This window comes from Scaptodrosophila lebanonensis, unplaced genomic scaffold (assembly GCF_003285725.1).
Source record: "Scaptodrosophila lebanonensis strain 11010-0011.00,11010-0021.00 unplaced genomic scaffold, SlebRS2 tig00000161-arrow-arrow-pilon, whole genome shotgun sequence".
Classification (NCBI taxonomy): domain Eukaryota; kingdom Metazoa; phylum Arthropoda; class Insecta; order Diptera; family Drosophilidae; genus Scaptodrosophila; species Scaptodrosophila lebanonensis.
The window spans coordinates 206,526-227,432 of record NW_022060597.1 but is presented as its reverse complement, the minus strand read 5'-3'; the positions used below and the strand labels follow the sequence as shown (position 1 = coordinate 227,432).

General features: G+C 42.0%; 4 protein-coding genes across 6 annotated transcripts; 3 read left to right on the top strand and 1 right to left on the bottom strand.

Moving 5' to 3' along the window:
• The first annotated feature begins 684 nt into the window (after positions 1–684).
• On the top strand, positions 685–4,776 carry LOC115629679 (transcription factor SPT20 homolog). Of its 3 annotated transcripts, none has more exons than XM_030526201.1 (2): positions 685–2,017; positions 2,108–4,776. In XM_030526201.1, exon 1 carries the CDS (start codon positions 896–898, stop codon positions 1,799–1,801), a length of 906 nt encoding a protein of 301 aa, XP_030382061.1. In that variant the 5' UTR covers positions 685–895; the 3' UTR covers positions 1,802–2,017; positions 2,108–4,776. The 3 variants fall into 3 exon arrangements, with proteins under 3 accessions (XP_030382061.1, XP_030382062.1, XP_030382060.1); XM_030526202.1 differs by having other exon boundaries at positions 2,068–4,776; XM_030526200.1 differs by having other exon boundaries at positions 685–2,305; positions 4,166–4,776.
• An 840-nt stretch (positions 4,777–5,616) lies between these two features.
• LOC115629652 (RNA polymerase II degradation factor 1) lies at positions 5,617–15,002 on the top strand. The gene is given in 4 exon segments (XM_030526162.1): positions 5,617–8,192; positions 8,194–8,273; positions 8,456–8,997; positions 11,886–15,002. Coding segments are annotated over 4 exon segments (3,054 nt in total). The 5' UTR covers positions 5,617–7,209; the 3' UTR covers positions 13,335–15,002.
• A 1,067-nt stretch (positions 15,003–16,069) lies between these two features.
• On the top strand, positions 16,070–17,231 carry LOC115629682 (diphthine methyltransferase). Its single transcript, XM_030526204.1, has one exon. The coding sequence runs from the start codon at positions 16,077–16,079 to the stop codon at positions 17,157–17,159; it is 1,083 nt and encodes a 360-aa protein (XP_030382064.1). The 5' UTR covers positions 16,070–16,076; the 3' UTR covers positions 17,160–17,231.
• A 1,966-nt stretch (positions 17,232–19,197) lies between these two features.
• On the bottom strand, positions 19,198–20,471 carry LOC115629659 (coiled-coil-helix-coiled-coil-helix domain-containing protein 2-like). Its single transcript, XM_030526172.1, has 2 exons — positions 20,324–20,471; positions 19,198–19,962 (listed from the first exon to the last, which is right to left on the bottom strand). The coding sequence occupies exons 1-2, from the start codon at positions 20,368–20,370 to the stop codon at positions 19,518–19,520; spliced, it is 492 nt and encodes a 163-aa protein (XP_030382032.1). The 5' UTR covers positions 20,371–20,471; the 3' UTR covers positions 19,198–19,517.
• Positions 20,472–20,907: the final 436 nt, after the last annotated feature.

The window sequence follows — 20,907 nt, the reverse complement described above, 5'->3', positions numbered from 1 at the left end:
TACCAATTAAAAATTTAATTGGTTTTAAAAGTTTTAATTAAAAAAAGGACTTACAACGGGGGTCTTGTTATTGTGGATGAGCAAGAGCAGCGGTTTCAGATCTTATCTTATCAATTTGAACATCATCCTATTCCCATTACATGCAATCATGTTTGTATCGTGTGTAATCGACCTACGCGGAGAAAACAGCTGTTTTTCGTAAATTCGAAGACTGATATTTGTTATCAATGAATAATTATAAACTCTCATAATAGGCGAACTCATTTTAACCGAGTATAATATAAACAATTGAATGCAACTAATCCCTCGAGTGAATGGTAAAAAGATTTCACATTAGACTGGTGAAGCAGCTTTAAATGTCGTTAGTGGACCGCAAACAGAATTATATCAGCGGCAGCACCTCATGGAACATTACCAGATGGTCGAATTTTGGTAACTGTGCTACCATTTGCTAGTATGCCAACAGCATTGCATGGAGTTGGCAGCACTAACGACTGCCGGCTTGTTTTTGACAATTGGAAACTGGAAGTGGTGGCCCACCGCCGTTAACTTCCATGCGAATATGGTGCATGCGTACTTGTGTGTGTGTATGTGTAATGTATCGTGGAAGCTTCCAACCAGAATATATGGAAGTTTTTTTCCATATTGATTAGTTATGTCGCTTTTGTTGTTTACTCGCTACATTTTTTTGGCCAGTTAATTGTGTTGCAATACGCGTTAAAATTCGTAAAAAAAAATAAGCGCAAAAATAATAAACACCATTCGCAACATCGATACGCAATTATTGGGCAAGCAGAACGCGCGCAGCAGGCAAAATTGCCGGGCGCCGAGATAGAAAATTCGTGCTAACTGCAATCGGACAGCAAATAGTCGCGACCAAGCGCACAAACCCTCGATGTCCGCGGGTGTGGGAGGCGGAGGGAGCATAACCACAGATCATCACAGCCGTTTGTATTTTCTTAATTCGCCAACGGCGCCGCTCACCGCACGCGATCCCTTCTTTATAAAGCCGGAATACCTCAACTATGAAAATCCCATGCACCATCTCTACCCAAGTAACAGGGGACTTATAGAATATAACAACTATACGACAGTTGCTGCCGCCGCCACAGGAAACACTGCGTCCGCTGCTGCCGCCGCTGCTGCTGCTGCCGCCGCCAGTAACAGTAGTGCGAATACCGCTACGGCGAATAGTGCCACAGTCGCTGCCGTTTTGAATTTGGAGAATACCTTTCAGCAGCAGCAGCAACAACAACAGCAATCGGCCAATCCTCAACAGCAGCAACAACAACAGCAACACCAGCAACAACATCCGCAAGACACAACTGTTGGTGGCCAGCATCAGCAGCAGGCGCCGCATCCTTTGCATCATCATCTCTCCACAGGCGTTGTTGTTGTCGGTGGTGTCGGCGTTGGCGGCGGAGCGGGCCATCAATCGACACGCGCCCAAAAAGCAGCCAGAAGGCGGAGCAACGAATCCGTTGAGGCACGCGAAAGACGTCTGGAACGTAACGCGGCACGTATGCGTGAGAAACGGGCCAAGGAATCGGAGGCGGAGTATCGCCTCCGTTTGGCCAAAAATGCCGAAGCGAATCGGATACGGCGCCAGAACGAAAACGAAGTACAAAGAACCCTAAGACTGATGAAGAATGCCGCCCGGCAGCGCTTAAGGCGCGCCAGTGAGACCGCCGAGGAGCGTAAAAAGCGGCTGGCAAAAGCGGCGGAACGTATGCGAGTTGCGCGCGCAAGTGCGCCAAAGGTTATAAAACCGCCGCTAGCGGATCGGCTGAAGGGCTACTAGGAGGAGCAGAATCAACAAAAAACAACAACAACAGCAACAACAACAACTCAATCACAACAAACGAAACCGTAATTCGTTATTCGTTTGCCGAGACACGTCACACACACACACACACACAAGCAAACAGAAACACACGCACACACACACCTCTACACGGACACACAATTGTACTCACGCCCATGGTGGCGATGGTGGTGATGGTGGCAGCAGCGACAGGTAACCAACCACAACAATAACAATACCAATAGCAATAACAACAACAATAGCATAAGACCGTAGTACAGTACCAGAGAAAACTCTTCCCAGATCCAGCAAAATATCAGCAAACGGACACACCCAAAGCCCACATATGTGTAACATACAGACAAATACAAATGAGCAGAGTTCTGGAACGATAGGAAGGCAGCAAGTAAGCACCAAGCAGCTGAAGCAAGCAAGCAAGCAGTCCAAGCAGTCGTCGTTGCCGTAAATCTAGAGAGGATTAAGCGCTCTTACGGATTGTTGGTAAGCACACACACATACAGAAACAAACGAACACACACAGACAGAGATAAACACAGACACAGACAGTAGACAGCAGACGAACCTGGACGGCTCGAGCACCTCGGACTTAACCTGGCACCGGAAGCACCAGAGCGTCCGGTACAGGGGGAGCAGCAGAAACAGCTGATGGAGCAACGTCATCAACGTCGTCGTTTTAGACAGCTAAGTAAATGAAGAAGCAGAGAAAGGGACAGAGAACGAAAGAGAGAGAGAGAGCGAGAGAGAAAGGTCGAGGAGAGTTAGAAGAAAATGAAGAATAAGGAAATAAAATCTATATAAATATATGTATACATAAAAAAGAAATCATAAAGTTTAGATGAAACCAGTTGTACGGATCGATCGTATGTGGGAGCAGGAACAGATATAATAATAATGAATAATGATGATTATGATAATGATAATGATGATGAAGATGAAGATGATGGCACTTTTTAGAATATAGCGCCGGCAATTTTTTTTTAAGTTAACATTAATATGAAAGATGAAGAGTAAAGTATTTTTATAATGCATGCATTATATTCGTACGATATATATAGTTATATATATAAAAAACAAATATATATATATATACATATATTATATACAGAACACACACAATATATATACATACAATACATGTAGAAAATAGTCATGTGTAAATTTATGCACGTCACCTCACACGCACACACACACACACAGACGAGCACACAGATACACACACAAATACACAGACACATACGCTTACAGCAGCTCTAGACCCAGCCCAACCCCAAGACCCAGCCCAACCCCAAGACCCAAACCGCCCCGAGCCAGCCAAGCACACATCCGCAACCCGAACCCAAACCCCAAGAACTCACACAAAGTACAGCAAAATGTTAAAGTCGAGCAAAAACTTCATCCCCACATGTGTAACCCCAACCCATACAACCACCGACCCACCCACAAGCCCATACATGCACACACACAGACACACTCATAACACCAGCATACGTAGCGTATGTGCTGCGAGTGTCCCAAAAATCAGGGTGATTCGTTTTGTTAGCAACAGAAAAAGGACCAAACACACACACGCACACACAAACACAAACTGTACATAGAAGAAGAAATGCAAACCAGATTGGAATGTTCCCTCTTCCAATTGGAGTTTCCCGCGCTGCAACAAGTGCAGCAAATTGGCAGCACTTTTCTCCCTCGCTCCGCCACCCCCTCGTCCATTAACCCATTTTCTGTCGCACAACAAATCTGTCGAACTTCAAGGACATTTCAATGTTTGCGGGGACACTTTAGATCGTACTATAGCTTAACTTTTCAGACTTAGAAATAAAAAAAAAAAATAAAAAAGCAGGTAGAAAAGCCATAAAAAATTATTTAATTTTTATGTGTAAAAAAAAACAAAATTCAAATTGACCTTTGGAAGCAACTCAACACAACTAGTTGGAATTACAGATCGGTTCCATTTGTATGTACTTCGCTTCCTACTTCAAGGTTGAATTTTATTTGAATTTCCATTTTCTAGCAATAGAAAAAACATATTTATTCTAACTTTCTTTGGGCCTTTGCTGAGCTGCAATTCCCACAACTACTTATGACTAATTGTTTACGTATATTAACAATTTTTTTTTTTAGATACTATGTTTGTTTGACTAAACGTTTTAGTGAATTTATATTTGTAAAGTCTAACATGTAGCGCTCTTCCCCATTGTTAAGATCCCTCTGTATTAATAACGACTTGTTGTATATCTGCATTGCAGGACGGTTGAGTAGGAAAACAACTTTCGAATGTGTGGCAGCAAATGGGTAATTGGTGCATTAAATCACAAATTTTATTGATTTTATTTGCAGTTCTCATGAGAATGGCAGCTTTACACACACACATACACACACAACTCACATACATACATACATACACACATATAGCGATTTACATATTAAAAACCTACATGTGTTACAATAATGGAAATTTGTGCAAGCTGTTAATTCTGTGGCCGTTAGATTTGATTTGAAAATCTGTTTCGCTTGCAGGAATCTTCCAGTAACTATTTTATTTAGTTTTAAACATAAATTGCCTAAAATGAAACACCCTAATGCATACAAGTAAAATACCAACCCTCCTCACACTATTTGGGGGGGTGTGCTTGAGCATGTATGTGTGTATGTGTTTATATAATTTGTAATACACACACACAGGCGTACGCGCAGGCACACCGCACGAAAACGGACATCAGCAATCACATATAATACGAGTATTACAGACACAAACACACACACACACGCACGTAGATATGTACATATGTGGTCCGTTGCCAAGGCATACATATAAGGCGGGCATATGGTTGAGGCAACACTCGAAGCCACTCCACACACGCAACGCGCACACACACACACACAGAGACACACACCCACGCCCAAATGCCACTCTATAAAAAAAGAAAGAATTAAGAAAAAAACACACAAAAAACAAAAAAAAAATGAAACGAGTTAATCTTCACAATCTTTCATAAAAGAACACAAAAAACGACGAGATAATTAATTAAAACAAAAGCAAAACAATTAATATTAATAATGATAAATTAAACTTAATTATTAAGTTCTAGTCGAAATTTCAAATTGTTTAATTATTTTTTTTTGCTTACTCCTTTCAACTATTATTTTGATGTAAAATTATGAATACATTTGTAATGTAATATTCTATGTAAACTAAACAAAAATACACACACACAAACACAACACACACACAAAATGAAAAACAAAACTAAAAGAAAATGAGAAAAAACAAACAAAACAAATGAATACTTGAATAAAGTTGCATTCACAATTTTTAACCGAACCGGCCTTTTAAATGAAATCCCAGTCCATACATAGATACATACATACATATGTATGTATATCTTTGAATTGCTAGCGCGCTGCTAAGTTTAAAAGCAGCAATATGACAGTTAATTTGCTTATGTAATTGGTTTGGCGCTAACGAAGAATTCGAAAAATAGAAGAAAAAAAACACCCAACTCTGCATGTGAATTGATTATCGATAGCATCGGTTGATGACCAGCAACGATAACACTAGTTTACTTCCAATGTCATTCGCTGCCCACAGCCGCCGCTTGTATACATACACACGCACATCCAGTTGTATTTACATTTTTTTAATGTATTGTTGTGTGCGTACTGAAAACGGCGCAGAGTTGAGTTGCGCGCATTGCCGGAAATTTTGCGCGTTTTTCATTTTTTTGTTGTTAACTACGTATAAAACGCACGCTGTTATAAAAAAAACGAGCGCGTCAACTGTGCAATGAAAATGTGAAGACTAAATAAATACCTAACTGTAAACTGTTTGTTGCCAAGATTATTTTCAGGCTACCGTGTCAAAAGAAAAAAAAATATAAGGAAAAAAACAGAAAAAGCCGACAAATTCAATATTGCTAGAACAAAACCAAAGTGCAACATTCATGAAATCATTGTGGACATTGAAGTAGAATATAAAGTGGCGCAATAAGAATATAATAAATGAATTAAATAAAACAACATATTTTCAAAATATTTATGAAACACAACGACACATACAGATAGATACAAGATTCATGCATACATACATTTAGATACAGCCGCGCGTTAATGTACATACAAACATAGATCTGTATGTGTGTCGCTCGCACTTGAGTATGTACATATAGACATAAATACATATACAAGTAGGTAGATGTGTGTGCGTGTAGATACGTATAATCATGTGAAAAATCGATTGGAAGCACTGGAAACCGTATATTCATTGGAAGCTACAGCAGCAGCAGCAGCACCGCCAATTGTCATTTACTATGAAATAAGAAGAAGCACGCGCAAGCACTTTAAACGAAAAAGAAATAAAAAAACGCCGTAAAAAGCCAAAAAATTATAGTGCACAATAAGCAAAGCGCTAATATTACAACAATTGCCAACCAGCTGCGTTCATAAAAAGGTGCGCAATTTAATTAGCCGAGACGCAAACCCAATATGTAATTCCATTTGTTGCCATCTTTTGTGCATTATGAATGATTTTTGACATTTGCATGTGCAATGCGACGACGAGTCGAGTGCTGTAGAAGGAAGAGGAAGATCGCAACCAGCAGCAGAAACAGAAGCAGAAGCATTGCAATAATCCTGGCCGACAGTGAAGAAAAAAGTTAATACCAAGAGACACACACAATTTATAGCAAACAAAGTAATAAAAACGCATTGCAATATTCTACTTGATAACAACACGCAGAGGCGCACAACTTGGGCTAAAAGGCGGGGGCGCGCAACACTAAAGTGCGCAAAACAAGCGGAGCGCAGCGCATAAGAAAACGCCGCTAAACACAGCAACTAAAAAAAGACAAACAAACGTAGCGCACAGCGAGTGTGTACAAGCTGGAGTGAGCTGGAGAGGAGGAATCTAAAGTTGTTATAAACGCGCGCACTCACACATGCAAGCGTACATACATAATACATACATACAGAGAGAAGCATATAAACGACATTTAAGCGCATTTTTCATTTTTTATATAACTGCAATTTTGGGGCCGCCAAAAAAGCGCCACCATCTGAAAGCCGCCACAATACCAACAACAACAGCACTAACAGCGGCAGCAGCAGCAACAACAACAACGGCTGTTAAATGCGGCGTCAAAAAAGTTCAAAAAGTTCTCTAACGAGCAGCAGAAGCAGCCAAAAAGAAAACAACAATAACAGCAGCAGCAGCAGTAGCAATAAAATCAGAAACAACAGCAACAAGAAGAAGAGTAGCAGCAAGCAGGAGCAGACGCAGGATCTGGAGCAGGACATTGGGCATTGTTGACTGTAACGGCAACAACAGCAAGGAATTGAGCTGACGTCGACGACAATTTCGATTGTTGTTACGGTTTCGCCAAATAATGGAACCAAATCCCAATGGGATAAAAATAGAGCCGACACTTGACCAGCTGCAGCATTCGCAGCAGCAGCAACAACAGCAGCACTACGCAACGCAACTACTTGCAATAAATGGCCCAAATGCACGCTTACTCATTGAGCATCCATCGCTGTTGGTACCATTGTCGTCGCATCATCAACAGATTCAGCTACAACAGCAGCATCAGCAGCAGCAGCAGCAACAACAACAGCAGCAGCAGCAGCAATTTCAACAGCAGCACCATCATTTGCAGCCGCAACATCAACAGCAAGAGCAGCAACATCAATTTCAACAGCAGCAACAACATCAGCAGCAACAAATACAATTAACACTACCCGCTTACCCACAGCCATTGTCGCTGAAGCAACAGCCGCCGCCAACACCATTGGGTACAGCCAATTCCACCACCAGCTCATCGGCCCCCAATTCACAACAACACCAGCAGCAGCAACATCAGCATCAGCAGCGCTGGAACGAGAGCCCGGAGGCACGCCAACGCCGTCTGGCCAGAAATGCTGAGAGGATGCGCGAGAGAAGGCAGCGTGAAAGCGAAGACGAATATCGGAAGCGTCTATTACGTAATGCCGAGGCGAACCGCCAGCGGCGCCAAAACGAATCCGAAATGGAGCGTGCCATGCGTTTGGTACGCAATGCGGCAAGACAGCGTCTGCGACGCGCCATGGAATCCCCCGAGCAGCGTGCGAAGCGTTTGGCCAAGCTGGCCGAGCGCATGCGCATGTATCGAGCCAGCGAGACGGTCGAGCAGCGCAAAATACGGCTTGCCGAAATGGCGGCACGCGCACGTCAGCGCATCGCCAGCGAGTCCGTCGAGGAGCGCAAGGAAAGACTGAGAAAGCTGAATGATTACGCCAAAAAGGTCAGAGAAAAGAAAAAACTTTTGAAGCATGTGCAAGGGCATAATGCACAGACTATACAGAACAACAACAATTCTTCGTCGTCGTCGGTGGTGGTGTCGTCGTCAGCAGCAGCAGCGGCAGCCGCCGCCGCGGCAGCAGCAGCAGCAGCAGCGGCAACAAATCCCCATCAGCAACAGCAGCAGCAAGTGCTGGCTGCTGCGGCTGCAGCTGCCGCCGCCGCAGCTGCCAATTGTAATAATAATGAGCATAATATAAATAATTTAAATCAGGCAAGTGTTGCAATTACCCAGCCAACAACAACAACATTGGCCAACGGACCTGGGACCAGTGCGGCAGCAGTGGCTGCTGCAGCGGCTGCTGCTGCTGCTGCCGCCGCCGCAGCGGCCAATGAAGAACAACAGCAGCAGCAGCCTCTGGTAACAGCAGCTGCCTATCAGCAACATCAGGCAATAGCCGCCGCTGTTGCCGGCACTGGTAATCCCATTGAGTATATGGGTCAGAATATGTTTATAACTCCCACAACGCTCCGTCCAGCTGTCCAGCTAAAGCAGGAGCCATCGCCCCAGCAGCAGCAACAACAGCAGCATCAGCAACAGCAGCAGCAGCAACAACAACAGCAGCAGCAGCAGTTGCAACAGCAGCAACAAAATGCACGCTATGCTTTGAGTGGTGGCCAACAGCAACAAGTGGCGGCAGCTCTGCTCGATAGTAGCGGCAGCGGCAGCGATTCGGCCGCTGGCAGCATATTTGTGCAACAAATCTATGGCGATGATCCAACCGGCAAGGGGGCAACAGCCACAAAACTGTTGCAGGCCGCCCATGTACCGCACTTTGGCATTGCCAATCCGCTCGAGTTCTATCAGCACAAATACGCCAAGAAGCAGGAACTTCAGGTGCGTATGACGACAGCGACGATGACGACGACGACGACGCCGCCGCCACCGCCAGCGCAGGCGCCACAATAGGTTCATTATTTGCCGGTAGTTGTTATTGTTATTGTCAGGCGCGCACATACACAATCACACATATACACACACATATATATATATATATTTATATATACTCATATATACATGCATACAAATCCTCACTCAAATTTATTTTGCTTGCAGAGATCGAAGCTATCGGGCCAATAGCCAGGCACTTGGTCCCTAGACTTCAGCAAAACAAAAAAAAAAAAAAACAAAAAAAAGAACAATGAAAAAAGAAATAAATACAGAAAAAAGTACACTCTGCACAGGCAACAGCAATTCTCCCGTCGTCTGCTGACCCAACACCACCACCACCAAAAAACCACCATCATCATCATCATCATCAAAAACATGAACAACATCATCATCACCACAACAACAACATGTACAACACTCTCTACACCACAACCACCTCCACCACAACCACCACCACTACCAACAACAACAACATCTTCATCATCATCATAAATATTCGGAGCAGCACAGCAACAGCTTCCAGCCATGATCGACGCCTCTAAGCAACAATATCGTTGAGTCGTTCATTCATTTCCGTTTCCTGTAATCGCAGATATGTATAAACACACACACTCACACACACACACCTCCATTTCACACACACAAACACACACACATACTTACACAGCATATATATATATATAGTAGATGCATACATATATATATATATATATAGATATAAATATATATATGTATATATATATATTATGTATATGTGTAGTATGTAGAGTAGTCGGCATAAAACAGAATTTACGATAAAACAAAAGTGTCATTCTAAAGTAATATTTGTTTTAAAACCCACGCGGAGAAAGCAAAAACATTACAAACAAATGTTGTTGCAAAAAATTTTTTTGATAAGCGGTGCAGATATCCAGCGAGCGGACTTTTATGTTCCTTAAGCTCATAGCTTTCGTAAACTTTAAAAAAGATTTCTATCATCTCTCGCTTGAGATTTCAGAGAGACGAGACAACGCTTCTCTTGCACTGGTTTATCATCCCCATTGCAAGCTTTTAGTTCTTAAATCTCAACTCAATTTGAATAAGCCAGTTTAGTTTTCGATTGAAATTTTCGAAAATAAGTTTCGTAATTAAGTTTCTATGATCAAATGAAAGAAAGCAAATAACAATCATTTGTGTAACCATCGTATTTAGTTTAGAATCCAAACTGAAATTTCCAACGAGTTTCAAATTCAAAGTTTTAATTAAATTCATATTTGAAGTGGATTTCAGTTTCAATTTAGATTTAAGCAAGTTTCATATTTAATATAAACTCGGATAAAGTGAAGATGAAGATTCAAACAAAAAAAAAAAAAATTAAAGAGCACACATGCAGCATTTGTAAGCCAAAAAAATTATATATTTCTATATTTAGGGTATATCTGGGAATGTTATGCGAGATCGGTAAAAACAATAACGGATGAGTGCAAAGAATTTCTAATCAAATGAATCAAGTAGTAGTTAGTTAAAACAGAGAACCATTAAAAATTTGTTAGTTAGTTGAATACATTTTCAATATTTCAAAGCAATCCTCGAAAAATGGAAATGAATGTCGATCTGTGCCGGGTTGGAAAGAATTTGCAATTAAAATATCTTTAGTTAGTTGAAGACAACAGCTCAAAACTTTCAAAACTCTATCTATGACGAGCGCATATTTAATTAGTTGAAGAAAAAATGCAGAAAACAATCCCCGAAGAATTAAAAACGCTTCTATCTATGCCGAATACTTCACATGCATCACTTAATTTAAAAAAGAATAAAATTACACGGATCACAGAATAGACAAAAAACAATAAAAATGAAGTTGTTGGCGCATTCATTTCAGAAGACAATAATATGCGTCTTATTCAATCCAATCAATCAATCAATCAAAACATTTAAATGCGTGTTTGATTTCAGTTCCCATTTTCTTCTTGCTTCATTGTTTTTATTCGAAATGATTTTTTTTTTTTTTTTTGAAGAATATTTAAAACGTACGCCTTAAATGAATTGCGAAACAACTTTTTGGGACAGCAATGCCTTGGGGTCTAGGGCACAATACCACCATATACAGATACAAATATACCCGATATAGACATAACATTTGTAGTCGTAAAGCAAAACAAACGATATGATTGTAGAGAATTACTTTAAATTATATTTTAGAGAAATACACACAAATGAAACAAAGCAAGATGATGATAATGATGCTGATGATGCAGTTGTTAATCAATCAAAGATGAAAAGCTTACATACATACTCGTACATACATACCTACTACTACTACTAAATCAATTGAAAAATCGTGTGTGTAAAATGTTTTTTGTATTTGTAATCCGAATCCGAAACAATATTAAAATCTATTGCATCGACTGCATGCCCAGAATTTCAAAAAAAAAAAACAAAACAAAAACCGTCTACAATTCATTTACCTGCTGTGGTGTGCGTGTGTGTGTATATGAATGCTGTTGTTGTTGTTGCTGTCGCTGGCGCCTGTGGTTGCGGGATGTGGGTAAAAGTGATGGGTAGTGAGGGTCCCTTGGCCTCTGTTGTTAATACCGTTGGTCTCTTTCATTTCTCTGTTGTTGTTGTTATTATTATTATTATTATAAAAATATTATAAATTTAATTGTAATTAACGGTTGTACTGCAACTTGTTGAGCTACAACTATGTCCCTTTCTCTCTCTACCTCTCTCTCTCTCTCTGCATCTCTCTGTCACACGCACACAAATGAAAATTATGAACACCCAGACACTCTCTCTCACTCACTCTGTCTCACGTTCTCGTTCTCTCTCTGCTCTCTTCCCACTCTTTGCAGTCAAACAATAATACAGATGCGAGGGGCAACGACGGCGGTGCCAACGACAGCGGGTCTGTTGGTCTGGCACAGAACGAGGCCAAGGTCATTGTGGCGGCAGCAGCCGAACAGCAGCAGAAGGGACTAAAGCCCGGACAGATACAGAATCCGCCCACGGCCCTCTATAATCAGTTCCCCTATTTGGCCACATTCCCGACGGCCAACACGAATGCGACGGCTGCGGGCATGGTGACGACTACGACGAGCGCTGTTGTTAGCGGTAGCACTGCCACGCCCACCACCGCTTACTATCCCATGTATCACAATAGCTTCCAGCTGGGCATTGGGCCCAATACGGTGCCGCCGCCCTTCACGCCCGTGCATTTTGCAAATAATAGCGGCGGCCAGAGTCCTGCCGGACCCGGACAATACAATCTGTTGACAGCGGCCGCTACCAATCCGATCGCCGCCAGTCTGGGACAACAACAGCAGCAGGAGCAGCAATGCGTACAGGATTTTCCAAAAATGGTCCGCGGTCGCCCTAGAAAGAGCAGCATCGCCCACCTGGTCAGCAGCAGCGGCGGCGAGGAGCTCAAGGCGAACACGCTATTCGAGCAGGAGCTGAACCAAATGCTCGCCACGCCCCAGCTGGTGGCACAGCGTCGCGGACGTGGTCAACTGGACATTCATGGACATTCCACAGCAACGGATGCGGCCACTAGCAGCGACGGTAGCGCTCCGGCAACGCCTCGACGCAGCGGCGCCAACAAATACGAAACCGAGGAGGAGAAGCGACTCCGTCTCGATAAAATGGCCGCTCACCAGCGTGCTGTTCGTGCCAATGAGTCACCCGAGCAGCGATCCGCACGCCTTCAAAAGCTGAGCGAACGGGCGCGTCTGAAGCGCGCCCAAATTCGAGCAACCGAGACCAGCGAGGAGCGCAAGGAGCGTCTCTCCAAACAGGCCGAGTATGCGCGCCTTCGACGCATGCGCAGTCACACGCCGCGTCGCAGCAGCAATGCCAGCACCGAGTTCCATGGGAAGACCGAGGAGGAGCAGTCCGAGCACGAGCATCAGCTGTACGATGGCGGTGCCGGCGGTCCCGGCAACGATTCCTTCGTCACTGTTGTGAAGACGGACTCGCAGCTCGATGGCGATGCCTCCAACGATCAACAACTGGCGACCCTCCAGCTCCAGCAGCACGAGCTGCAACAAATTACCGGAACTCTTCAGCCCCAGCAACAGCAGCAGGCCCATCACGAGGCCATCGTGCTCAATCAACAGCAACAGCAGCGCCTTTTAGCCCTCAACCAGCACCATCAGAGCTACAAGCTGCAATCTGTGAAGGATTACGGCAGTGGAGGTGGCGGGGCCAATTCAGCCACTGGCGGCTCTGGAGGCAGCGGTGCCGGCGAAAACAATGACATGCTCAAAATTCTAGAGCCCATCATTGTCATGAAGACCAAATGAGATTCGCGCACGTGTCGCAGGAACCGCACCAAATACCCAGTCATGGCCAGATCCGTGGACATTTCCTGACTTCGAGCCAACTAAGGCAGCTAACAGTTAAAAAAATAAAGGCGGTTCACACTGCGCTAAGAATTCTGTTTGGAAGAGAGCAAAAGCGAGAGAGAGAGAGAGAAAGCTAGTGTGTGAGAGAGAAGTGAGCACAGAGAGAGAGAGAGAGAGATAGAAAAAGAGGGAGAGAGCGAGAGCCAAGGAACGTTTGAACTGGCATTCAGGAATGTACAGTTGACAATATAGACAAAACATACATATATATACAGAGACACACACAAACTGGGACGCTTGCGCCAGACACTAACTATCATATGCATACATATTACTTACATAAAACATAACTACTTATACATATATAGTATATATCTATATATATATATATACACACATCTATATGAATAGCTATATAGAAGGCGTTTTTGTACAATAACTGTAAAAGTCCTCTCGGGCACAAATGTGTCCGGAAGTAGGCTTATCAGATAGAACATTTGTGTTGGTTAATGATTATTAATGATAATGCTGATCATGATGATGATGATTATGAAGAATATGAAAGAATGGAATTTTTGGAAGTATCTTATGTATGTAGTTTATAGGCAAGTCATTTAAATGTTTAAGTTCGGTTGACAGTTAAGCACAGTGCAATACAGCGATTATCGGTTCGATTACCGATTGCCACCGATCGATCGTTTGTATGTATATATTAATAATTTTACTACAAACACACAGATACAACACACACAAACCTATGTATGTATATGTATGTATGTAACAGTATACGCCCAATTATCGTTAATATATCGATATTCCGAGCGCACACACACACGGATTCGTTGGTGCTCACTCCGATAGGTAACTCAGGCGGGGATTCACATTTACAAAAAACAAACAAGAGTATAAACTAAATTGAAAATAAGTAAATACTTATGAGTGAGATCCGGGAAATCCAAAAACAACATATAATTCGTACATATATATTATACTTATATATTTGTATATGTTACAAACACACCCAAACAAACAAACACACACACACACTATTAACTTTGTAGCTAATCAATGGTGGTATTCCTGCTAATGGTTTGGATTTCTAACAGATTTTATTTAAGAGCAACTGTGACCGAAAAACAACAAAATTCGCAATATACGGTCACACAGAACTTGTTGATTTAATTCCATTTATAATAGTAACTAACCAAAGCATACTCGAGTGTTTTTAATTAGTGTTTGTTTTCCACCGATATGCCATTTTGTTTGTTCAGTTTTTTTTTAAACTTTCTTCATCTCTTACAAATTGAAATCAAACGCTGGAATACCACGATTATTATGTATTTGTATTTGAATGTAGAGGAGAAATGTCTACGTTTTTTAACAACTTAAATTGTAACGGTAATACTGATAACGGATAACTTTTTTAGTGTAACAACAACAGCAACAGGCAAAAACATAATTAAAAACAACAAGCAGAACAACAACTAAACTAAACAATTAAACTTAAGTCAGATTACAATTATGGATGTATTGTATGTAGCGCATAAACAGAGAGAGCACTAAAGAAAGAAGTAATAATTTTTTAAAGTAGCGAAAAATCATACAAATAAATATAATAAGAAGCAAGTGACAGTCTCGGTCGCTAATCATTGCATTAAAGGCATCACATGGGTAAGTATAAAGGACTATCCCTCTTAAAATTGTAGAATCAACATGGGATCATAGCAAGTGCCTTAGTGGGTAGCTAGCAAGCAATTTAAAAGATCTTCAACAAATTAGCAATATGGTGCTTTCTACTAAAAACTACCTATACTAGTTGTAAGAAATAAGAAGAAGATCCTTGCTGAATTACTTGAAAACACTTCAAGGGATAAAATTAGTCTTGTTGTGTACATAAATAGATTATGAACTTCTAGGAAGCTCTAGAAAATCTGGACCTTATTTGAAGACTCTAATTGTAAGTAAGGGCATGTTATAGGCAGAAGGAGGCGATACGAATGATGAACCGAGTCGAAAAAGTTAGACCAGTTTATATGAACCCCAAGAAATTTTCCACCACAACAGTTAGAAACATCAGACATACGCAGAGCAAGTTGATTACAAGCCATATATAGGCTCATTATTATTTTATATAGCTGAATAGGAAAGCTCTTTTTTTATGAAGATATCTGGAGCCAATCTCGTTTCGATCAGATTTTGTATAATGCCACATGAAACTATAAAGTTTTATCATCAAATCGGCGCACTCTATCACATATAAAAACGATCAAGTACAGAAAGCATTCTTTTTATAAAGATATCCTAAATAAATCTGGAACGCGGCAGTATTTTTATATACTAGTGCCTCACTATAACATGAAGTGCCATTAAAATCGGTAAACTATTCACAAGCTCTCATAGCAATGATTGGTGTACGAATATTTATTTTAGTTATATGGCTGTAGCAAATAATTTGGTCATTTATGCAGTGCTTTGAACAAATTAGTTAATCTTGAAGAATAAATTACCTTACCTGCCGTTTCGCCTGCTGTTTAAAGTTGTATTTAAATGTTAAACGCCAATAAGTAACATCTTGGTTAGCTTCAGCAAAAAAGTTTAAATTTGATTGCACATCGAACTATCGATGATTAACCAGCAATAAATGCCAAAAGGAAAGCTATCGATAATGTCATCGAAAGCTGGACAGCTGTAGAGCCAGCCATGAAGTTCACGACGCTGCACAACATCGACACCGAATACTCGGCCGACTCGGTGGAGTGGTGTGGAGTGGACGAGGAGCATAGTAAATACTTTGCATGTGGCACCTACCAGTTGGTGGAGGGGGCAGACGAGGAAAATGGCAGCGAGACGGCAAATCGGAAGCGCAAGGGCCGCATCTATTTGTATGGCTTTGATGCGGCCAGTGGGGCACTGGAAAGGCTGCATAGTGTGGATACGGCTGCTATACTGGACATGAAATGGCTGCCTGCGTTGCGTGGGAGTGGCGGACCACTGCTGGCCACGGCCAATGCCATAGGCGAGCTCGAGATCTACGAGTTGTTGCGCGCCGACGGTGGCCGGCTGGAGCGGCGCACGTGTTTGGCGCTGGAAAGCAAGTCGGAGACGCCACCTTTAGCTCTAGCCTTTGATTGGCGCCGAGATGGCGATGCACTGCAGCTGATTGTATCGGATTCGCTGGGCCAGATAAGTCAGCTGGTGTACACGCCGCAGGCTGAGCTTCGCCAGCTGGTGGCTTGGAATGCGCACGGTTTCGAGGCTTGGACCTGCGCTTTCGACAAATGGACGCCGCAGTGTGTATATACGGGCGGTGATGATGGACTTCTAAACGCCTACGATTTACGAACGCAGCAGCGTCTGTGGACGAATAAAGCACACCAGGCCGGCGTCACCGCTCTGCTAAGCCATCCACGCTTCGAACATCAGCTCCTCACCGGCAGCTATGACGAGCAGCTGCGCCTCTTCGACACGCGCGCCATGAAACGTACTCTGGCCGAGCTGAGCCTGCACGGCGGCATATGGCGTCTCAAGCCCCATCCCGTCCATGACGAACTCCTCCTAATCGCCTGCATGTACAAGAATTTTAGTGTGGTTGGCCTGACTGCTGCCGATGGCGATGCTCGACTCTCACTGCTGGGCACATACGATGAGCACTCGAGCATTTGCTATGGCGCCGACTGGGCGCAAACTGTGGCGCAGCCTTCGGGAGACCAGAAGCTCCTCCATATGGCCACCTGCTCCTTCTATGATCATAAGCTTTGTGTATCCGCTGTTGAGATTGACTAACTAAAGTGCTTAGATAGCGTTATACAGCCCGTATTTAGTTAATTGTTTTCAATAAATCAAAATAATTACAAATCGAACTGATGTTAACGTGTTTGTAACGACATTCGCAAATTGAAATGATTTCGATTGTTTTCTAACAGTTGATTGCCATTCGATAGCTTAGCCTTCCACAAAAGAAGACAACTTCCGCAGAGGTGGCAGCACTGCCACAAAATGGCGCTTCAATTCGACACAACAGGATAGCATTTCCGTTTACACAGTCACTAGCTTTAAGTACACGTAGGATAAGTTACTTCTAGTATTAGGTAAGTAAAACTATAAAATTGAGAGTTATTCGAAGAAAATGATGGGCACGTGTTTCACACTTTTAAAAGATCATTGAGAAGGCCGATTGAAGAAATGCGTTTTTAAACCAACACGAAGAAAATTTACCCATGTCAGCCAAAAAGTGATTTAAAAATTAGTATTTATTAAGAAATTGTAAAGAAAATGATCCAAAAATTGATTTCAAACCGTTCTTTGTGGAAAAATCGTGTTTCAAAATTGAGAACGAACTGAGTGAAATTTTTTTAATATGAAAAAATTCAGTATACCCGTTTTTAAAAATATAAGAAAATGGAAAAACTTAATTGCGTGTTTTAAAAACTCACGTGTGCATGACTTGCCTATTTTCTAGATTTCCATCAAATTAAGCTTTCAGTAACACTTTCTGAAAAGTCATTGACAGTCATTAAATTTTCATTCCATTTCTAGGTCAGGGCAGTTCGGTCCCGCAATCTCAATCTCGCGTAACCCCGCGGCCGAGAAGTCCCACTGGCAGCATACCCAGAATCCAATTCCACCCGGCACGGACATGATGGGCGCCTTCTGTACGGGACCCTATGATAAGGTGGCCGACCAACCGCTTTACAGCCGTCGTCTAAAGGGAGAAGGCAGCTTCCAGCCCCAGCGTGTCAACTTCTGGCAAGGAATGACAGCGCCAGGCCATCCCCAGCCCGATGAGACGCCCGAAGAGAAACTCGATCGTCTCTATAACCGAATTTTCGAGTGCGAATTACACAGACTAAACCAAGATAATGGGGCTGAAGAGAGTGAAGGCGGCATCTAAAATGTATGTGCATGCAGATAGAATTTTTTCAATATAAAAAGATCTTTACATACATACATACGTATATGATCGGCTTGGCACGTCAAATGGACCTACACATGCCCGTCGGTTCGTCCGCCTGTATGAGCCCCAAGAGCTTTTGAACCCTATCAGCTAGGGAGAACAAACTTGGTATACCGACTTGTCATATCCATACGCAGAATTTTGTTACCATATAGTTGTATGTATATAGTCTCATTATTTTATAAAACTGCCATTGGAACGATTGCTGCAGAAAAGTTTGGAATTTTTAAAGATTTTGCTAAATTTTAAGTTTTATATCCAAAAAGTAAACTGCATGGCCGCGTATGTAACGAAAAAGAAGAAAGGATTGCTAGACTCGAGCGGGCTCAACTTTTAAATACCCTGCACCAAGTAAAGAACAATTTTTAAAAAATCTGTGTATTACATTCGCACAAAACTAATAAAGCCTTTTACCCTTTGGGTACTACAGGCTATAAAAAGTTTAAAATAGAAGAGTATATTTTGTTTTTCTAAAACGCATATGAACTGAAGAATCGTACGTAAACATTATGGTACTGAGATGGGATGTTGTTGTGCAATAATTGTGGATGTTTATTTCACAAGAATCGGTGACAATTGGGGCAGCAATTGAAAACAATAACAAATGCGTCAAGGAATCGTAAATATATCAACAACAACAACAATGAGTCACCCATAAGTGTAAACAGACAATTTTGGCAGCTATACTATTAGAAACCTATTTCACAAGTCTTATGATGAGTTGCAAAATATGTAATTCAAAGTTCAATAAATGAGATGAGCTGCCTCCCGGTATCTATAATTGTAAATTCTAATTAGTGTGCTTAATTATAAATGTTTTGTTTTATCATAATATGAATGAAGTATTGTTGATTCGTAAAAGATTCGTTGATTTTCGCAGCAATGCCGCCGCTAGTAGTTCTCTATATATTCAAGCTTTATAGGATCTTTAACAATTTGTTTTTACTAAAATAAACGTACTGCTGCTTAACAAGAATTTTTACATATTAAACTAAACGAAAAAGCAACTTTTTTGTTTATAACTCAACATTTTTGCCGCAAAATTAAAGGTTGGTTTTTGGGTTGTTTTTTTTTTTTTGGCTAAAAGTGTTTGATAACGGGCAACGATTGCTGCTTTTCCCTCGCCGTCTGCATTATGTGGTTATCGTATTAGTTGTTGTTGCTCTCCGCTCCTTGCACTCTTCCCTTTATTGTAAGTGGTGCTGGACCTTGCATTGCCGCAGCGCCTCGTTGAAGCCCTCGCAGAGCGTCAAATCGGATTGACCTTGGGCGCATTGAAGGAACTGTTTGATTTCCCAGGAGCAGGGACCTTGCGGCTCATTGGCTTGCTGTCCCGGCTGTGCATAGTATTGTTGTTGTTGTGCCGGTGGTGCAGCAGCCGCCGCTGGTGCGGCTGCTTCCTTATCACCAGATCCGCTGAACATCGATGTGAGGCCATGGCCGACGGTGTGGCCAATGGCCGATCCGACGGCTACGCCACCAGCAGTGGCAGCCATTTGTTGGAACATCGATGGCTGCTGCGGCTGCGGCATACCAACCGCACTGGGTGGTGCGGCAACGGGTGCCGGTGGCTGTGGTGGTGCAGCGGCACGTGCTGGCACATGTTGAGTAGGGGCGGGCGCAGGTGCGCTGCTGCAGTGTGAAAAGAATGAATATATTTATGGTTAGTTGGATGTGGACTTTGCACAAACATTGTTGTTGCAGACACTAAAGTCTTTACAAAATCTCATAATTTAGGTTACGTAACTGAAACCTCTTTGCCACGGAAATTTCCAGAAACCTATACTAAACGCATTTAAGGACGGCAGAGAAACAAAATGCACAATGCCATAAGCATATGTCGTCTGCCTTTTTAGTTGCATTACGAAATGCTCAAATATTAGGATTGGCCAACACATTAGGCTGCTTATTGTTGTTTGTTTTTCTGTTTCGGCCAAAATCGGCTGTAATTTGCAAAAAATGTGCTCGCGTTATTTAATAATTTCCAACTTACCGTCTGGCCGATGGTGGTGGGCTAGCAGAACGTCCACGACGAACCATTTTTATTTAATTTTATTTTACTTAAATATTTTAACACGAAATTCCAAGTGAAGTATATGCTTCTGTTGCTTTTCACGAACTGATGTGACTTTCAGTATTTATTAACAAAAACCTCACTTCGCTAGAATATTCGGCCTGCTTGTGCGCATTGATAAGCATTTGTCTCTTTCTCACACTCAGTGGTGCCAGTACAGCAGTCAAACAGCTGTCGATAGCAGGCGGCAGGTGTAGTATTATCGATAACGATAAAAATATCAGGTATTGTTTGAAAGAGGTGGCTACGCCAATTGGAAAATTATACACGTTTAAATTAAAAAAGAGAAAAACACGATATTTGCTTAAGATCCTATTGCAACTACTGTTGAAATTGTATCCAAAAGAAGCTTTCCAACATTATTAAGTGTAGAAACAGAATTTGCCTGTTTGCATAAACAGCAAGCCACAAAACGTTTGGTTTTAATATGTTGCTATTATTTAAACATTTATTTATTATTTCGTTAAGACATGAATCAGTAATTGTTTACAATCTCTGCTTAG

Bases quoted from the DNA above. Each gene is read 5' to 3' on its own strand.
- LOC115629659 (XM_030526172.1), bottom strand. From the start codon at position 20,370: ATGGTTCGTCGTGGACGTTCTGCTAGCCCACCACCATCGGCCAGACG. The intron at 19,963-20,323 runs GTAAGTTGGAAA...TTCACACTGCAG, and splicing joins CCACCACCATCGGCCAGACG to CAGCGCACCTGCGCCCGCCC.
- LOC115629679 (XM_030526201.1), top strand. From the start codon at position 896: ATGTCCGCGGGTGTGGGAGGCGGAGGGAGCATAACCACAGATCATCAC.
- LOC115629682 (XM_030526204.1), top strand. From the start codon at position 16,077: ATGAAGTTCACGACGCTGCACAACATCGACACCGAATACTCGGCCGAC.